At 54.7% G+C, this 16,106-nt stretch overlaps 4 protein-coding genes across 4 annotated transcripts; 2 read left to right on the plus strand and 2 right to left on the minus strand.

The window, feature by feature from the left end:
* Window positions 1-655: 655 nt before the first annotated feature.
* Window positions 656-5,940, plus strand: GLRG_05467 (ABC transporter; the record flags this gene model as incomplete). Its single annotated transcript, XM_008096152.1, has 16 exons — window positions 656-880; window positions 944-1,185; window positions 1,250-1,485; window positions 1,543-1,772; window positions 1,878-2,163; window positions 2,220-2,453; window positions 2,583-3,316; window positions 3,367-3,529; window positions 3,587-3,922; window positions 3,987-4,110; window positions 4,166-4,237; window positions 4,290-4,405; window positions 4,466-5,087; window positions 5,146-5,226; window positions 5,287-5,661; window positions 5,715-5,940. 16 exons carry the CDS (start codon window positions 656-658, stop codon window positions 5,938-5,940), a joined length of 4,302 nt encoding a protein of 1,433 aa, XP_008094343.1.
* An 825-nt stretch (window positions 5,941-6,765) lies between these two features.
* Window positions 6,766-8,153, plus strand: GLRG_05468 (carboxy-cis,cis-muconate cyclase; the record flags this gene model as incomplete). The annotated part of the gene is made up of 3 exons (XM_008096153.1): window positions 6,766-6,993; window positions 7,126-7,234; window positions 7,315-8,153. The coding sequence occupies 3 exons, from the start codon at window positions 6,766-6,768 to the stop codon at window positions 8,151-8,153; spliced, it is 1,176 nt and encodes a 391-aa protein (XP_008094344.1).
* A 296-nt stretch (window positions 8,154-8,449) lies between these two features.
* On the minus strand, window positions 8,450-10,910 carry GLRG_05469 (uncharacterized protein; the record flags this gene model as incomplete). The annotated part of the gene is made up of 4 exons (XM_008096154.1): window positions 8,450-9,563; window positions 9,616-10,285; window positions 10,344-10,570; window positions 10,660-10,910. 4 exons carry the CDS (start codon window positions 10,908-10,910, stop codon window positions 8,450-8,452), a joined length of 2,262 nt encoding a protein of 753 aa, XP_008094345.1.
* A 1,878-nt stretch (window positions 10,911-12,788) lies between these two features.
* GLRG_05470 (phosphoglycerate dehydrogenase) lies at window positions 12,789-14,492 on the minus strand (the record flags this gene model as incomplete). Its single annotated transcript, XM_008096155.1, has 1 exon — window positions 12,789-14,492. The coding sequence occupies one exon, from the start codon at window positions 14,490-14,492 to the stop codon at window positions 12,789-12,791; it is 1,704 nt and encodes a 567-aa protein (XP_008094346.1).
* Between the last annotated feature and the right edge of the window lie 1,614 nt (window positions 14,493-16,106).

Below are 16,106 nucleotides of genomic sequence, written 5' to 3' on the forward strand. Positions count from 1 at the left end.
CGAGTGTGCCGGTACGCGGCGCGGGCGCCGTCTCGTCCGTCCAACACATAAGGACTCGGACTGCCTGTCTATCTGCCTTTCTTCCCACCCACCCGCGACGGGACCTCCCAGTACCGGTATCTACTCTACCTGTACAGGTGAGACCGAATCTGCTTTAGGCAATTCACCGGGTGGCTGTGTCTGCCCATCGCCGTGCCGCTTCCCGACACCGGTAACGCCCTCAACCCGATTGGTACTCACAACCCCCTGCCCCCTACCACTGAGGACTTCGTAGACTTGGCTACCTACCTACCGGCGGTACTCTACCTAAGGCTCAACCACCCCCGGGTCACGGAGAATTCGTCTGGGCCTACCGGCGGCTACAGAAATGTGGTTTCCATCCCGTTCCATTCTCTTCGCTCTCCGACAAGGCTGTTTTGTCTCCCATTTCAATTGGTACCTATGCTATAAGTTCAGGCATTGCCCCGTCAATGCTTTTTACCTTGTTGCTACCACGCTTCATTACCTTTGACTTGACGCTCTTACCAGCACGCAAAGTATCAGAACGTTGTATTTGGACCATTTTTTGTTTGAAGGCTTCCGTTTGACTGACTCCCTGCATCTTGAAACACCATCAGCGACAGAATATTCCCGCGCCTGGTCGACGACCGTGTCCATGTGGGTCTCGCAGCCGGTCTGCCCTGCCGGCAAAGATGACTCGCTCGGTCCGTGGGCCGGAGACTACTGCCGGGGAGGCTTTGACCTCACGCTACTGTTCGAGGAAGCCATACTTGCGGTTCCCTTGCAATCCCTCCTCCTGCTCGTGCTCCCCATCTGTGCCCTACGCCTAGCAAGGTCGGATGTCAAGGACGTCGCCAGCACACTACGCCACCTCAAAGCCGTCAGTCCCGACGAACTAGCCTTACTACCCCATGTTAGGACTGGCTGGCTGACGTGCTGACAGTCTGCATCCGTTTGCCTGGTTGCCCTCAACCTTGCCCATCTCGTACTGTGTATCACCACGCCCTCGGATGCCCCCCCCCGCACACGGGCAACCATTCCCACTGCTGTCCCCAGCCTCGTTGCCTCGCTCGGGGTGGGTTTGTTGTTATGGCTCTCGCACGAACGGTCCCTGAGGCCGTCCTTCATCCTCTCCACTTACCTCTCCCTGTCGGTCCTGCTGGACACCGCCCGTGATCGAACTTTGTGGATGTTGGGCTCCAGTCGGACCATCCCTGCTGCTGTCTTCACATGCACTTTGGGTGTTGAGGGCTGTCATGGTCCTTCTTGAATCGACAGAGAAGCGCCGCATACTAGTTCCGCGACACAAAGGATACTCCAAGGAGGTCACCAGCGGGACTTTCAGCAGATCCGTCTTTTTCTGGCTGACGTCGCTCTTTGTCAATGGATACAGGAACATCCTCCGCCTGGACGACCTCTACCCACTGGATCCGAAGCTAGCCTCAGGGCCTATATACAGGAAACTCGCCGACGCGTGGGACAAAGGTAAAGCATGAAATCCCCGCCAGTCCCGACTAATCTATATGTTGACTGCGAAAAAAGTCCCGGACAAAACCGTACCCGGCGCCCTGTTCAGCACCTGGCTCTATACGTTTGCGGGTCCCCTGTCTGCGCTCATCGTCCCGAAACTCTTCCAGATTGCTTTCAATTATGCCCAGCCGTTTCTCATAGACGAGTCGATCCGCCTGGCCAGCCAGCCGCAGACGCGGCTCTACAACAATCGTGGCTTTGGATTGATAGGGGCGTACGCTCTTGTCTATACCGGCATTGCTGCAAGTTCTTCTCTTTTTCGTCTAAACTTGTTTCGTTGCAATTGCTTCAAACTCAGTAGCCATTCTGGAGATGTATAACTTGCTAAGGCTCGACACTGTGTGCAGGTTTCGACGGGTCAGTATGATTGGCGCAATCAGCGTGCGGGATCGATCACGAGAGGTAGCACAAGAGCACTTGTCTACAGGAAAGCACTGAGACTGGATCTATCGTCGCCGAACATCAGTCCCTCGGGAGCATTGACTTTGGTTGGGACCGATACCGAGACTATCAGCAAAGGCATCACCCATCTTCATGAGGTGTGGGGAGGGCTCCTGGAGATCGGGATTGGGATTTACCTAATCTACAGGCAACTTGGGGCTGCTTGCGCCATGCCCATCGCCCTCATCTTTGGTACATCAATGTCCTGAGTTCTCCATGGGATGCAAATAGGCTGATTCGGTCATCAGCCGTCCTCATTGCCACGGCCTTTTTCGCCATTCCGACTGGCAAAGCGTCAGCAGAATGGATCAAAGCCTCACAGGACCGAGTTTCAACAACCCCGAAGACGTTGGGAAGTATAAAGTGGCTGAAAGCCTCCGGTCTTAATGACGTGGCCTTTTTGGTTATCCAGAAGCTCCGGGTTACTGAGCTGGAGGTGTCAAGAAGATTTAGGATCTTGCTCGGCGTCTCTATGATGTTCTGTGAGCCGGTTCTTTTTTTCTTTTTTTCTTTTTTTCTTTTGCCATGTCTGTTACTGACGATGGCTTACAAGTGATTTGCACGCCGATTTGGTCTCCAATACTTTACGTTTGGCACTTTTGCCGGGACAGCATCCCGGCGCGGCGACACTTTGACACTTCAAAAGGCTTTCACGGCATACTCTCTGTTGATCCTGGTGAACCAGCCTCTGGTTGGTATTGTCATGGGTCTGCCCCTTCTCGCAACTGCCATGACGTCTTTCCAGAGAATTCAAGACTTCCTGAATGGAAAGGAGCGCAACAACAGCGGACTCATCGCGGACAGTCCGAAGCGAAGTGAAAATATCTTGACGGGGAACATGGATTCTCGGCGCCCCGATCGGAAGACCGTGCCGTCGCAGGATCTCGAGCTCTTGGAATTGCAAGGGGACGACTCTGCACGGTCCAATCTTGCTGAAAACGTCGTCATTTCCGTCAAAGGAACGTTCGCGTGGTCGGAAGACTCCAAACCTGTCATTGACATCGACAACTGGAACATCAAGCGAGGGGCTTTTACTTTGGTTCTGGGGCCTGTTGGATGCGGAAAGTCGACACTTCTCAAAGCTCTCCTCGGTGAACTTTCATCCTTCAATGGAACTATACATACAAACCTGAGCGGCATCGCATACTGCAGCCAAACCGCGTGGATACCGAACGATACGGTACGGAACATCATTATTGGCTTTGCAGCCTTTGATCCGTCCTGGTTTCAGACTGTCATTAGAGCCTGTGCTTTGGAGCAAGACATCTCCAACTGGCCACAGGGAGAGGATACTGTGGCTGGGAGCAAGGGGATTTCCATGAGTGGCGGACAGAAACATCGGCTGGTACGTCTCCTTATAATGACTAGCAGTTCCTGGGTCTAAGCATTATTCAGGCTATTGCGCGAGCTTTGTACGCAAGAGAGGAGCTGCTGCTTTTCGACGACGTCTTCAGCGGTCTTGACCCTGGTACTGAAGACATCGTCTTTAACGGCCTTTTTGGTAGCGACGGCTTGCTTAATGATACTGACACGACCGTTGTCTTGACATCGTCCAATTGTATGTTCTTCGAGTTCATTATGCCACCTCCACGCTTTGCTGATAATTGGTTTGCAGCGCGTCGACTACCATTTGCCGACGAAGTCATCGTTCTCAGTGAAGATGGCCAGATCATAAACAACGAAATAGCCGGGCGATCTACCAGGGAGCAATCTCTCGGGAAGGAGACCGTCGAATTGAATAACTTCCCGAAAGCGGCACCTCGTCAAGCTGGAAGCTACAATGACTCTTCGCCAGCTGCGTTATTGGGCATGCTTGAGGATCAGGCTGACGCCACACGTCAACTGGGCGATTGGGGCATGTACAGTTTCTACGCCAAGGCCGCCGGATGGTTCAGTCTGACTGCCTTCGTCAGCGCCATGGTTGTATTCGCCTTTTGCGATTCTTTTCCAGGTAAAGCTTAGACCGGTTCTCTAACATGGCACTTGGTTCCTGAGCTGATATGGGATGGCCGTAGATATTTGGCTCAAGTGGTGGGCGGAATCGAACGAGACGAGGCCGAACAAGGACCTTGGCAGGTGGCTTGGTGTCTACGCTGCTCTTGGGGTCGGATCTGTCGGATCTGTCTTGTTTGGTATGTGGTAAGTTCAGGAGAAAATCGTTTACTTCTTTGTCAATCCTAACAGCTAATATTAGGCAACTCTTCATCGTCATCATCAATCGGTCCGGCGTCTATTTTCACGGTGTATTGCTAGACACCACGTCTCGGTGCGGCGTTCGGGATTCCCTCCTACCTCTAGATGTGGACTAACAAGTCTAGTGCACCGATGTCATTCCACAGTTCCATAGACAGCGGGGTCACAGTCAACAGATTCAGTCAGGACCTCCAACTCATCGACATGGCACTTCCGTCAGCTGCACTCGGGCTAGCCATTGGTTTGCACATCCGCATCCTTCGAAACAAGACTCACACCACCTAATTCTGGTTCCATTTAGGCGTAGCGGTCGGGGTGGCCCGCTTCATCATGATTTCCGTATCCTCTCGATACATGGCCGTCATCCTTCCCTTACTGATCCCTATATTCTGCTCCATCCAGCACTTCTATCTTCGCACCTCGCGCCAGGTGCGTCTCCTCGACATCGAGCACAAGGCACCGCTCTACTCCCATCTGATCGAGACCCTCGAGGGTTTGGCGACAGTAAGAGCGTTCAGGTGGGAGGACGACTTTGAGAAGACGAACCTGCACCGACTGGACAACTCACAACGACCCAGCTACCTGCTCACTTGTCTCCAGCAGTGGCTGACATTTTCCGTGGACATGGTGATTGCGGTGATCGCGATTGTGATGATGACGCTCGTCACGACAATGCGGGAACAGATCGGGCCTGGGTTCATTGGCATTGCTTTGACCAATATCTTGTCCTTTAGCGGTATAGTAAAAACGATCATCACTTCATGGGTCACTTTGGAGATCTCACTCGGCGCGGTTGCGCGGGTGAGGAACTTCACCCTGACCACCAGACCCGAAGGGGATGCCGAGACCCATCTTGCTGCGCCGGAAGATGAGTGGCCCATTCGAGGTGCGGTAAAGATCCGTGGCGCAACAGCGTCATATTCGTGAGTCCGAAAAAGCATCTCGTCATGTTAACAAGTAGGAGGCTAAACATGTTTCCAGGTCATCCGGTCCGGTCCTAAAAGGGGTCGACTTGTCGATACAGCCAGGCCAAAAGGTCGCAATATGCGGTCGAACAGGCAGGTAAGCCGTCCCTTGTCACTCCATAGAGGAGCTGTGAGAGGTGTCTGACATGAAGCGCAGCGGCAAAAGCTCACTCATGCTCTGTCTCCTCCGCATGATGGAGCTAGATGCCGGGTCTATTACGATCGACGGCATCGACATCTCCACCCTTCCGCATGAGTACGTCCGCTCCAAGCTCGTGGCCGTGCCGCAAGAGTCATACATCTTTGACGGGACAGTCCGTCTGAAACTCGACCCCACCGAGACTGCCCCAGACTCCGAGGTCGTGAGCGTTCTTGAAAAGCTACAGCTCTGGGCCAAGGTGGAGGAGCGAGGCGGCCTCGACGCGGTCATCGACGACACGTTCTTTTCGCAGGGCGAGGCGCAGCTGTTGGTCTTCGCGCGGGCGATGCTGAGGAAGGGCAAGGTGCTGGTCTTGGATGAAATCAGCAGCAGGTAAGAATGAGTCCGCATCTCCTCAGCTAGGAGCTTGTTAACAGGCGCCATAGCCTGAACGAAGAGTCGAGCCGGGTTGTCAACGAGGTCCTCCGGACGTGGTTCCACGACTGGACCGTCATCGTCATTGCACACAAGCTGGAGTCGATCCTGGAGTTTGACCGAGTTGCGGTCATTGATGCGGGGGTGGTAGTCGACTATGACGAGCCGCAACGGCTCCTCGGTCGCGCCTCCTCTTTCAAGGCACTGTATGAGCACTCGTCTCGGCCGATCTCTTAACGAGGAGCCGAGTCACTGTACACTACCCAAGTTTTAGGGGCAAGGTAAAGGTAAAAGCCCCTACTCAGCAACTGTAATTGTAATACCCAATGATACCCCTCTTCTCGAGTAAATTTATAAAAGAAACGAGACGCAAGCAATGGAATGGAGTGCAGTCGTAATGTTTGATGCGAACGAAAGCCGTCTCTGGTGGGTGTCCAGTGTGTGCCGTCGGCCGGCGTCCGGACCCTGCCGCCTCGGATGTCGAAGTACTACTTCGCCGGATTGAACATACCGGCACGGAACACTATGTCGCCCAGACTGCCGTGAAATCACAACTCCGGGCGCTGGGCTGGACACAGTCCAAGGGAAGAGGAGGGGGAACAAAGGGGAAGAACACTCTGCCGGGAACAATTGCCCTCCCTCGCAGGCCAATTACCGCCCACATCTCCCGAGCGGCCCCTCGTAGGCGACCCCACACTGCAGTCGTAAACGGCGGGTCCTTTTTATTTTATTTTCCCTTCTCCAGCACATCGCTGTCTGGGGTTCGGGAAACGAGGGGCAACAACAGTTACCCCCCCCCCCCCCCCGCAGTACCCCTCCCCCACCCACGATGCAAGGTACACACTTCTTAAAGCTTTCGTCACCTCGGTTTCTTCCCATCCTTTTCTCTTTTGACATGGTTCTCACTTCGACCCCATATTTTGCTGGTATCGCCATCTTTACCTAATTGGAGCTCGGGCTATATACGGAGTACACCTACACCAGAAGCGTAAATCCGCTCCAAGCTTCACCTGCTTCGCGCCATCTTCATCCCCCTACTGCGAAGCACTTCCCGTCCAGCACATGCCCCCACGGCCATCGCGAATCCTCCAAGCCCTCAAGACGACGAACCCCACTGTCAGGCTCTTCTCCACAACGCCCAGGATGCCCGTCCACCACCTCATGATCGGGACATGGACCCCGCCCGGCGCCATCTTCACCGTTGCCTTTGACGACGAGAAGTTCACCCTCGAGCTCATCAAGCGCACCGAGATCCCCAAGAACGAGCCCATATCGTGGATGACCTTTAGCGTAAGATGAAACCTTTTCTTGGAGTTGCCTGTGGGGATGATGTGCGGCCCATCTTTCTGCTTGCCGGAGGGGGGGAACCAGTTTGGAGACCCGGGGAAACAAACGCGGCTTACACGACAATAACTTGGGTAGCACGACAAGAAGAACCTGTACGGCGCCGCCATGAAGAAGTGGTCCAGCTTCGCCGTCAAGAGCCCCTCTGAGATCGTCCACGAGGCCTCTCACGACATGACCCATGACCGTACGTCTCCTCGCTCCTCCCCACCCCGGGGATGTCGTCGTGAAGCCTTCTCACCCCTAGCTAACACCTCCCTTCCCCAGCCAACGCCGCCCTCCCGACAACAAACACACGCGCCATCTTCCTCCTCGCGGCCCAGAAGCCCCCATACGCCGTTTACTGCAACCCCTTCTACAAGCACGCCTCCCACGGCAACGTCTTCGCCGTCTCTCCCACCGGCGCCCTCGACGCCAACGTCCAGAACTACCCGTACGACCCCAACACGGGCATCCACGGCATGGTCTTCGATCCTACCGAGACCTACCTCTACTCGGCCGACCTCACCGCCAACAAGCTGTGGGTCCACAGGAAGCGATCCCCCGACGCCCCCGAGCTTGAACTCGTCGGTTCCGTCGACGCCCCCGACCCAGGCGATCACCCGCGCTGGGTCGCCATCCACCCCACCGGCAAATACCTTTACGCCCTCATGGAGGCCGGCAACCGCCTCTGCGAGTACGTCGTCGACCCGGCCACCCGCCTCCCAGTCTACACCCACCGCTCCTTCCCCCTCATCCCCCCCGGCATCCCCGGCGCCAAGAACAAGATGTACCGCTCCGACGTCTGCACCCTCTCCCACAGCGGCCGCTATCTCTTCGCCACCGCCCGCTCCAACAGCTTCGACGTCACCGGCTACATCGCCGCCTTCCGCCTCGACGACAACGGCCACATCGCCCGCCAGATCTGCCTCAACCCCACCCCCACCAGCGGCGGCCACAGCAACGCCGTCAGCCCCTGCCCCTGGACCGACGAGTGGCTCGCCATCACCGACGACCAGGAGGGCTGGATCGAGATCTACCGCTGGCAGGACGAGTTCCTCGGCCGTGTCGCGAGGCTGCGCATCCCCGAGCCCGGGTTCGGCATGAACGCCATCTGGTATGATTGAGGCACGATGCATTGAAGGCAAGAAGCAAACAGTTTCGGGTATAGATAGGCAAGGCACGCTTTGCGGGGCTTCATTCGTAAAGAGTGTGCATATAGGAACATAGACACCAAGGATATTCAAACATCTAGTTTAGGCAACCTCGGCAATGGTTGGTGCCCTGGAGTTGCCGGCATGGCACGTTGTAAGAACGGTACGACACTGAGCGAGAAATCATTGTAGTTTATCGAATTACTATTCGCCATCATATGGATGCAACCCTGCCTACCAAACCCGGACAGAGAGACAAACACACCCGTCTACGACTTGTTTTTTCTCTTCTTTCTCCTGTTCTTCTTTTTACTCGCTTGCTGGCTGCTGCTGTTATTATTGATGCTTGGATCAGTGTTAGACATGCCATCTCCATCGTTTTCTTCGCCCTCGGCATTGCGACCGGAAGTCCGAACATTGACCTTACCGAAAGACCCAGAACGGTGTCCGGAGGATCCCTTAGATGTGGTCTCGTCGGAATCCGAGCTGGCCGCCTGAATAATGATTTTCCGCACACCACTGCTGGTCTCAAACACGTTCTCGCTGATGCTACCGCTTCGAACAAGAGGTCGGCGCTTTGGGGTGGCGAAATCATCCTCAACAGGGCTTATCACGCTCGTCCCGCTGCTGGCTTGACCGGGAGAGACGATGATGGTCAAGTCTGTCCGGCCGGCCTCGGGACTACCGCTTGCCGCAGTTTTGGAGCCGTTGTTCTCGGGGACGGTGGAAGGTACATTAATCTCGCCGGCAGCCTTGTCATCCTCGGCATCGTGAGCGGCACTGGAGAGTCTAGCCTGAGCCTCGCTCATGCCCGCCCCGCCATAACTCTTACGGATAGCATGGACGGCGCCCTTTCCGGTGAGTTTGGGCCGCATGAGAGGTGTGTGTTCGTCCGTATCTTCGTCCAAACCGTGGTCATTCACATCACCAGCCACGGAAGCGGGGGTGTGGATCTGGGATAGAGGCACACCAGCCTGAACCGGCTTGATCTTGACCGTTGTTGACTTTGTGTTCTTGGGGTTCGACGCGCGATTGGAAGGCCCCAGGTGCTTGAGGTGCTGTTTGGCCTCATCGAATGTAGCCTTGACTGGGACGGCAGATGAAGTCATACGCCCGTCCGGACCAGTGGAACTTCTTCTCATCAGGAAAGTCGTCCTCGGCGCGCTGCTAGACAGGTTGTTCTCCGAGACGTCGCTAAGCGCACCGACAGATCCATGGCGTTCACGTGGCTCTTCGCCGAACTCGGTGAGATTGCCGTTTTGGGGAATAACTCTGGGGGAGGGCAGGACTGTCTTCTTCGGAGTTCGCGCCTTGGGCGCGGGTGTCATGCGACGAATGGCCTTGTGTACATCAATGTATACATCTGACTCGTCGATGATTTCCCTGTGTTACGCGTTAACAGACTTTCACGATGGGACAGCAGGGTAGGACTAACTCTCCAATAAGCTCCTCAATGACGTCTTCCAGGGTGACGACACCGATAGCACCATAATCGGCACCAGGATACTCGGACACCAGGACCATGTGGGATTTGCCTTCTTGGAAAAAGTTGACAATATCCAGACAGCTCGTTTCGGGACGTGTCTCGGGCAGTGTGGCCAAGGGAAAGTCCTTCACCTGCAGGCAGTCTTCGGGGTCGTAGGTAATGAGAATCTTGACCAAAAGCATGCCTACAAAGTCGGTCGGCTTTCCAGTGGCGTGAATGGGGATGCGAGAATAGCCTTCGGACAGGATGATATCCATCGTCTTCTCGTCAAGAACGGTGTCCTCGGCCATGATAAAAACATCGTCCATAGGGGTCATGACGTTCTCGACAGGCTTTTCCTTCAGGTCCAAAACTGCACTAATAATAGTAACCTCGTCCGAGTTCAAGCGTTCGCCAACCTCGCCAAGGGACTTGTGCAGGGTGACGAGGGTCTTGAGACCACTCTTCTTGTAGACTGTGCCGTGATCCTCGCCAAGGGCCCAGTCCAGAAGCTTAGCCGTGGGCCAAGCAATAGGCGCCATAAGCCACATGAGCAAGAGCACGGGCTTGGACATATAACCGCCGATTTGAAGGCCGTATCGAACACAGACGGATTGGGGTACGACTTCGCCGAAGATAACTGCGTAAATATGTTAGTCGGGTGTGCAGAGCCAGCGTGTTCTTATGTTCCGACATACCAATGAGCACAGTACTGCCAACAACAGCCTCGACACCGCCGCCAAGACAGCGATCCAGGACAACGGGTAGAGATTCGTTTACGATGACATTGGACAGTAGCAACGTGACCAAGACCCAGTGTTTTCCCTTCTTGAGCAAATCATAGACGCGCTTGGCGTTTCTGGACTGGGACTCGTCGGGGTCGCCGGCAAGGACCTGGAGGTAGATGCTGTCTTGTCCCATCAGGCTAGAAGGCAACGTCAGCAAACGGGTACGGGTACAGGTCGAGACAAAGCAGATAGATGTAAGGTGCGTAGCATAGGCGATGGCACTTACGCGATGGTCAATCCTGCAAAAGCACCTCCGAGGAGAACGAGGGCGATAGAGGCACCCATGAGGACCCAAAAGGAGCTACCTTCGGCCTCGGGCTCGCGGTCGGGGTGGTTTACGGCGTGGATGGGGGCGGCAGCGACGGTAGACACGCCCAGTGTCAAGGCCTTGGTAAGGCCAAGCACGGCAGTGCGGAAAAGACCGAAGCCGGAAGCATTGTGAGCCCGTCGTATCGGGACGACTCCCCTTGTGGCCATAATCCTCAGTGGTCAATTGAGAAAAGGTGTATCGTGAGAAGAAGCGCAAAGTGGGTGGAAGAGCAGCGAGGTCAAGCGCACATTTTATGTAGCAGACGCGCGACGGGGGAGAAAACGGGGCAGATTCAGGGTGATAAGGTGCAGTGCTCCACTCTGTTTACCTGCAGGTGCTTGTGCGTGCGTACAGTGCTGTACACCACCTACGTAGTAAGTAGGTACCTAAGGGCACAAGGCAAGGCGGGGGGCAGCAGGGCAGAAGCTCCACCTACGAGCCAAGATCGGGAAGACGAGCGGGTAGCTAGCAAGGTACCTGGGTGGGTAGGTATGTTAGTTACCTTAGGTAGGGTAAGGTAAGGTAAGGTAAGGTAAGGTGAGGTAGTTAATGCTGCTGATATACCAAAGCCGACGACGATGGACTGTAACGGAGAATAGCAATTGCTAGCGACGAGAGGCGAGGGTGTCAAAGAAGCCCAGATTAAAGCTCATAGAACAGAAAACAGAAGGATGGAAGGGGAGGAAAGGGCCGAGCGTGCGTGAGGTACACCGTACAGATAGGTAGGCTACCTACCTCAATGGATGCTACATTGCCTCGACCAGCCAATCCAGAGGCTCTCGTGGCGCACAGCTTGGCGTCATCAACGGCCGGGGAGGAACGGGGTCTTGAAAAAGTGCGAGTACCTATGATGCATCATTGCCGCAGAGACCTTCCTTGGGCCTCTGCACTGGCATGCCACACGTACTACGTACTCTGTATCTGTATCCGTACTCTACACTCTGTATCCGTAATCGTACTTGTTTTTTGTTTGTTCTTTTTTTTTTTTTAACCTTCCATCGGCTACTCGGAACGGGCAAAGTCAGTGAGTGAGCGCACTTGCTTTCGTCTCACTTGCCCCGCCATGTGCCGTTTTCCGCCGCGACCCAATGCCTCGTCATTCTGCATATCTTACCGGGATTGTGCAAAACCCGGGGTAAAGTATGCGGGATAAATGATTCTGTTCATTATCCTCGGTGCGGAGTACTTTAGTAGCCTGCACACCTTGTCTGCCTGTCTGGCCATCTGCCTACGGAGCCTCAAAGCCATAGCCACGACCGAGGCCTTGGCTTGACTTGCACCCAAGGCAGAGTACGACGCTACGTGGGTATGTAATACCTAACGCCCATGGAGCACATGCGGGAATATCTGATCAGTGGGGATACAAGCGCATGAATCTATCTACCTACCTAGCAGGAGAGGCAATCTAGTATACCTAGGTAGGTCATGCAGTGTATAGATACAGGCTGCCTCTGCAGCAAAGCGACTTGACGCTACAGCACGTCAGTCGGCCGAGCTGTCTAGTCCACACCAGCAAACCCGAAGGATTGCCCCTGTTGTCGTTGTGTCTTTGGAACCTCGGGTAGACAGACGTCCACGAGTCGTCGCGACGGACCCTGCGCCCGCCAGGAGGTCACGTTGACCTTCACTCGATGAACTAAAACCTCTGCACCACATCCTTGTATGTGGTCGTGCATTTACGGAAATCCCGCAGGATGTCATCGAAGCTACCGTCGAATGTCGTCAAAGTTTCACATGCAGGAGCGAGCGATGCATCCAAGCGGGAGGGGAAGTTTTTTTCCCTTCCTTTTTTTTTTCCTTTTTCCTTTTTTTTTTTTTTTGTTGTTGTTGAAAGGCCTCAGCCTCAAATAAGGACTGCAAACTTGATCATACCCGCCGCTACTGTCATTGATCTTGTTTACTTGATCTACCTGGTTGTAGTCGCGCACTAACATGCCCGGCCGCCCGGCCGCCTATAGCGTTGCAATAGTCAATAGTCAACAGTCTCCAGTTATTTGTCATGTCACCTACTTTCCAATAACCTACAGAGTTTCTCCTCTACCTCCTCACATCCTTACCAGGCTCACGTTCAGAATACCTTCAGCTTTCTTCAAGTCCTTCACCACTTCGCCTCCAATCTCCCCCTTGACACCCAGAATCATGAGGGCTTCGTTGCCCCCCTCCGCCCTCTTCTCCTCTCCGTCTAGGCTGGCTACCTGCATGAAGGTGATGTTGATCCCATGCCGCCCCAGGACAGTTCCTACACCCCCGATCTTGCCTGGCTCATCATAATTATGCAACACCAGCATCGTCCCCTGCGGCTGGAATGTTGCGCTGAACCGGTCCAGCTTGGAGATGTATATGCCCTGTCCCGACACATACCCCTCAATCACCTGTTCGCCATCCTCGCCGTGTGATCGGAGCGTCACCAGGCTGGCGTACACGGCGTTCTTCACCTCTCCGCTATGCGTCTCGCTGATGATGATGCCCTTTTGTTTCGCCGTCAGTCTGGCGTTCACAATGTTGACGTCTCGTCCTCCAGAGTCGCTGATGGACGAGACGAGACCCTTTACCAGAGCGGCAAACAGAGGCCTCGTGTTTGTGGTGCCTGCCAGGTCGCCCTGGTAGATGAGCTCAAACTTTCGACCCCCAATCATGCCGCCTCTACCGCCAACGAAATGCTGCGTGTACAGCCTGCCCATTTTCTCGATCAGCCGTACAAACGGTTGCAGCTTGCGGTACTCATCTGGCATGATCAGCGGCGCGTTGACGGCCGCCGTCGGCAGTCCGCCGTCCAGGATCTCGGCCACCTGCGTACAGACATCCATCGAGACATTCTCCTGGGCTTCGACCGTGGACGCGCCCAGGTGCGGCGTAGCGACCACCTTGGGGTGTCGGGCCAACTGCGCCGCTGTCGAGCCGGCCACTACGGGCTCTGAAGTGAAGACGTCGAGGCCAGCTCCAGCGATCCATCCCTCGTCCAAGGCACGAAGAAGGGCGGCTTCGTTGTACACCCCGCCCCGAGCAACATTCAGAATCCTCGCAGTCTTCTTCATCTTTTGAAATTCCTTCTCCTTCAACAGGTCCAACGTACTTGCCATTAACGGAGTGTGGATTGTCAAGAAGTCTGACATGGGTAGTAGGAGCTCGAGGTCAGGCACAAGCTCAACATTCGCTTGGCGAGCAACCTCTGCGCTGGCGTACGGATCAACCGCCTTCACCGTCATGCCGAGGCCGACGGCCATCCGCGCAACCTTCATTCCCACTTTCCCCAGCCCGATGATACCAAGCGTCTTGTTACCAACTTCAACACCGACAAGCTTGCTCCTTTCCCACTTCCCTTCCTTCATCGTGGTATCCGCGCGGCCGACATTGCGTGCCGTGGCGAGGAGAAGGGCAATAGTGTGCTCGGCGGCTGCAAAAATGTTCCCATTCGGAGAGTTGACCACAATTATGCCCCGTTCGGTCGCTGTGTCTACGTCAATGTTGTCCACGCCCACGCCAGCTCGTGCCACGACGCGGAGCTTTTTCCCAGCTGCCAGCACAGCCGCGTTCACTTTCGTCTCCGATCGCACAATCAGCGCGTGATAGTTTTGTATGGTGTCGACGAGGTCTTTGGGGGATAGTCCGGTGCGGTTATCCACATCGTACTTGTCCTGGAGTATGGCAAGACCGTCCGAACAGAGCTTCTCAGGGACAAGGATTCGAGGCCTGCCGGATGAGAACGATGACACTGTCGACGTGACATTCCTGACAGCAGAGGGAGCCATGGCTAGCACAAAATACTGGAAATTAACACGTTCGATCGTCTACAGTTCGATCTGCAACAGGACGGACAGCAATAGGCATAAAAACTGAAGGTCGCAAAGTTGAGGGGTACCGAAACACAAAGGGGCTTCTTATGCCCGCGACACTCTACTTGGGCTCATATAAAGAGCATCCCCCGCATGGCGTGGCTACGCTGGTCCGATTGGAAGGTAACACAGCAGAAGTAAGCCTATATGCCTGAGTCGGGTCCAAAGGGAAAGGTTCCGAGAAAGACTTCCATGAACGTCTCGCCTCTCCGTCAGCGGGGGACGTTAGCTCAACTATTTGCATGTGCTAATGAGTGATGGGTGTCCGATGCGGGAACCGACGCCGCAAGGCGAGCCGACGCGGGTTCGATGAACGATGCTGCCTATGACAGAGGAGGGATCTGCTGGAGAGGTATCAACATACGATGGATTAAGGTGTAAGTCGGACGCGAGGCACGCGGAACCCCTCACTTCCCCGGCATTCACCTAGTGTACCTACCTTGGTCCCGCCCCGCAACCTAATTGGGTTATAAGTCAGCCTCATTGGTTCAGTCCATTTGGCTCTGCGACATGTTCGCGGCCATCAGGATCAAGGTTGGCTGGTCCAGACGCTGCCGGAACGCCCTTGATTGGAGGAGCCGCTTTCTCCAGGCTCCCTGCAACATGGGAAGTGGCACAGATCTTGGATGGCGTCGTATGCCTCACAGATGATCCGTCGATACCATTGCTCATGGTTACTCTACCGAGGTGCGTTCCGGGCTCTGGGGACGCATTTGTCGACTTCCTTTTTCAAGAGTTGGCCATGGTACAAAGAGAGACATCAGATGCTTCGGCGTCATTCTGGAAGTTCCCTCAGCATGCGACTACCATGACTCAAAGCTTTTATTCTGTCCAAGTGGTTAGCTTTCCCGGGTATCGAGGGACGGCAAGTACGTTAAAGTCAATCGCGATGGGCCAAGTTTGAACTCTCCAACCGATCTTAGCACACCTGTTCAACGTGGTACAGGATGATGGACAACAACGTGTTCCGAAGTTGAACGGGCACTTTTGCCAATCTGAAATGGTGGCCTGCCTCTATAAACGTAGGCGGCATCAAAGCTATGTTATGCTACCTGGTTCATGGTCGACAGGCAACTGCGATTGTATCCAAGCTGATTTGGTGCCTGGAAGCAGGCAGACTCGGTATTCAGGGGTGGATGTGACAAAGTGCATGCAAAAGCGGAGGCACCCCCAAATGCTATGACTTTGGCGACTGCTATATACCGTGGCTACTTTGACAGGATGTTCGTAGGGCCAAGCGTCCTTGAAGACAAGAGGGGTCATTCTACAACGGCTTGAGGCATCAGTCTAGACGCCAGTGCACATAGGTACCTAGATTAGGCGGGGGACCGCTATGCTTCTTATCCAAAGTTTGGATTCTTCCATACCTCTCTGCATCTTAGATAAACTCTATTGAAGTGGTCTAAGCGCAAGCGTCTTTAAAGAAATACTACAGCTAGGAATGACAGGACCAAGCATCGCAGGGTCTAAATCCTTCACCTGTAGACTTTTGTTTTGCATAATTAAGAAAGAAGAGGGTAGGCAAACCGG

This window comes from Colletotrichum graminicola (assembly GCF_000149035.1).
Source record: "Colletotrichum graminicola M1.001 genomic scaffold supercont1.18, whole genome shotgun sequence".
In the NCBI taxonomy this organism is placed as follows: domain Eukaryota; kingdom Fungi; phylum Ascomycota; class Sordariomycetes; order Glomerellales; family Glomerellaceae; genus Colletotrichum; species Colletotrichum graminicola.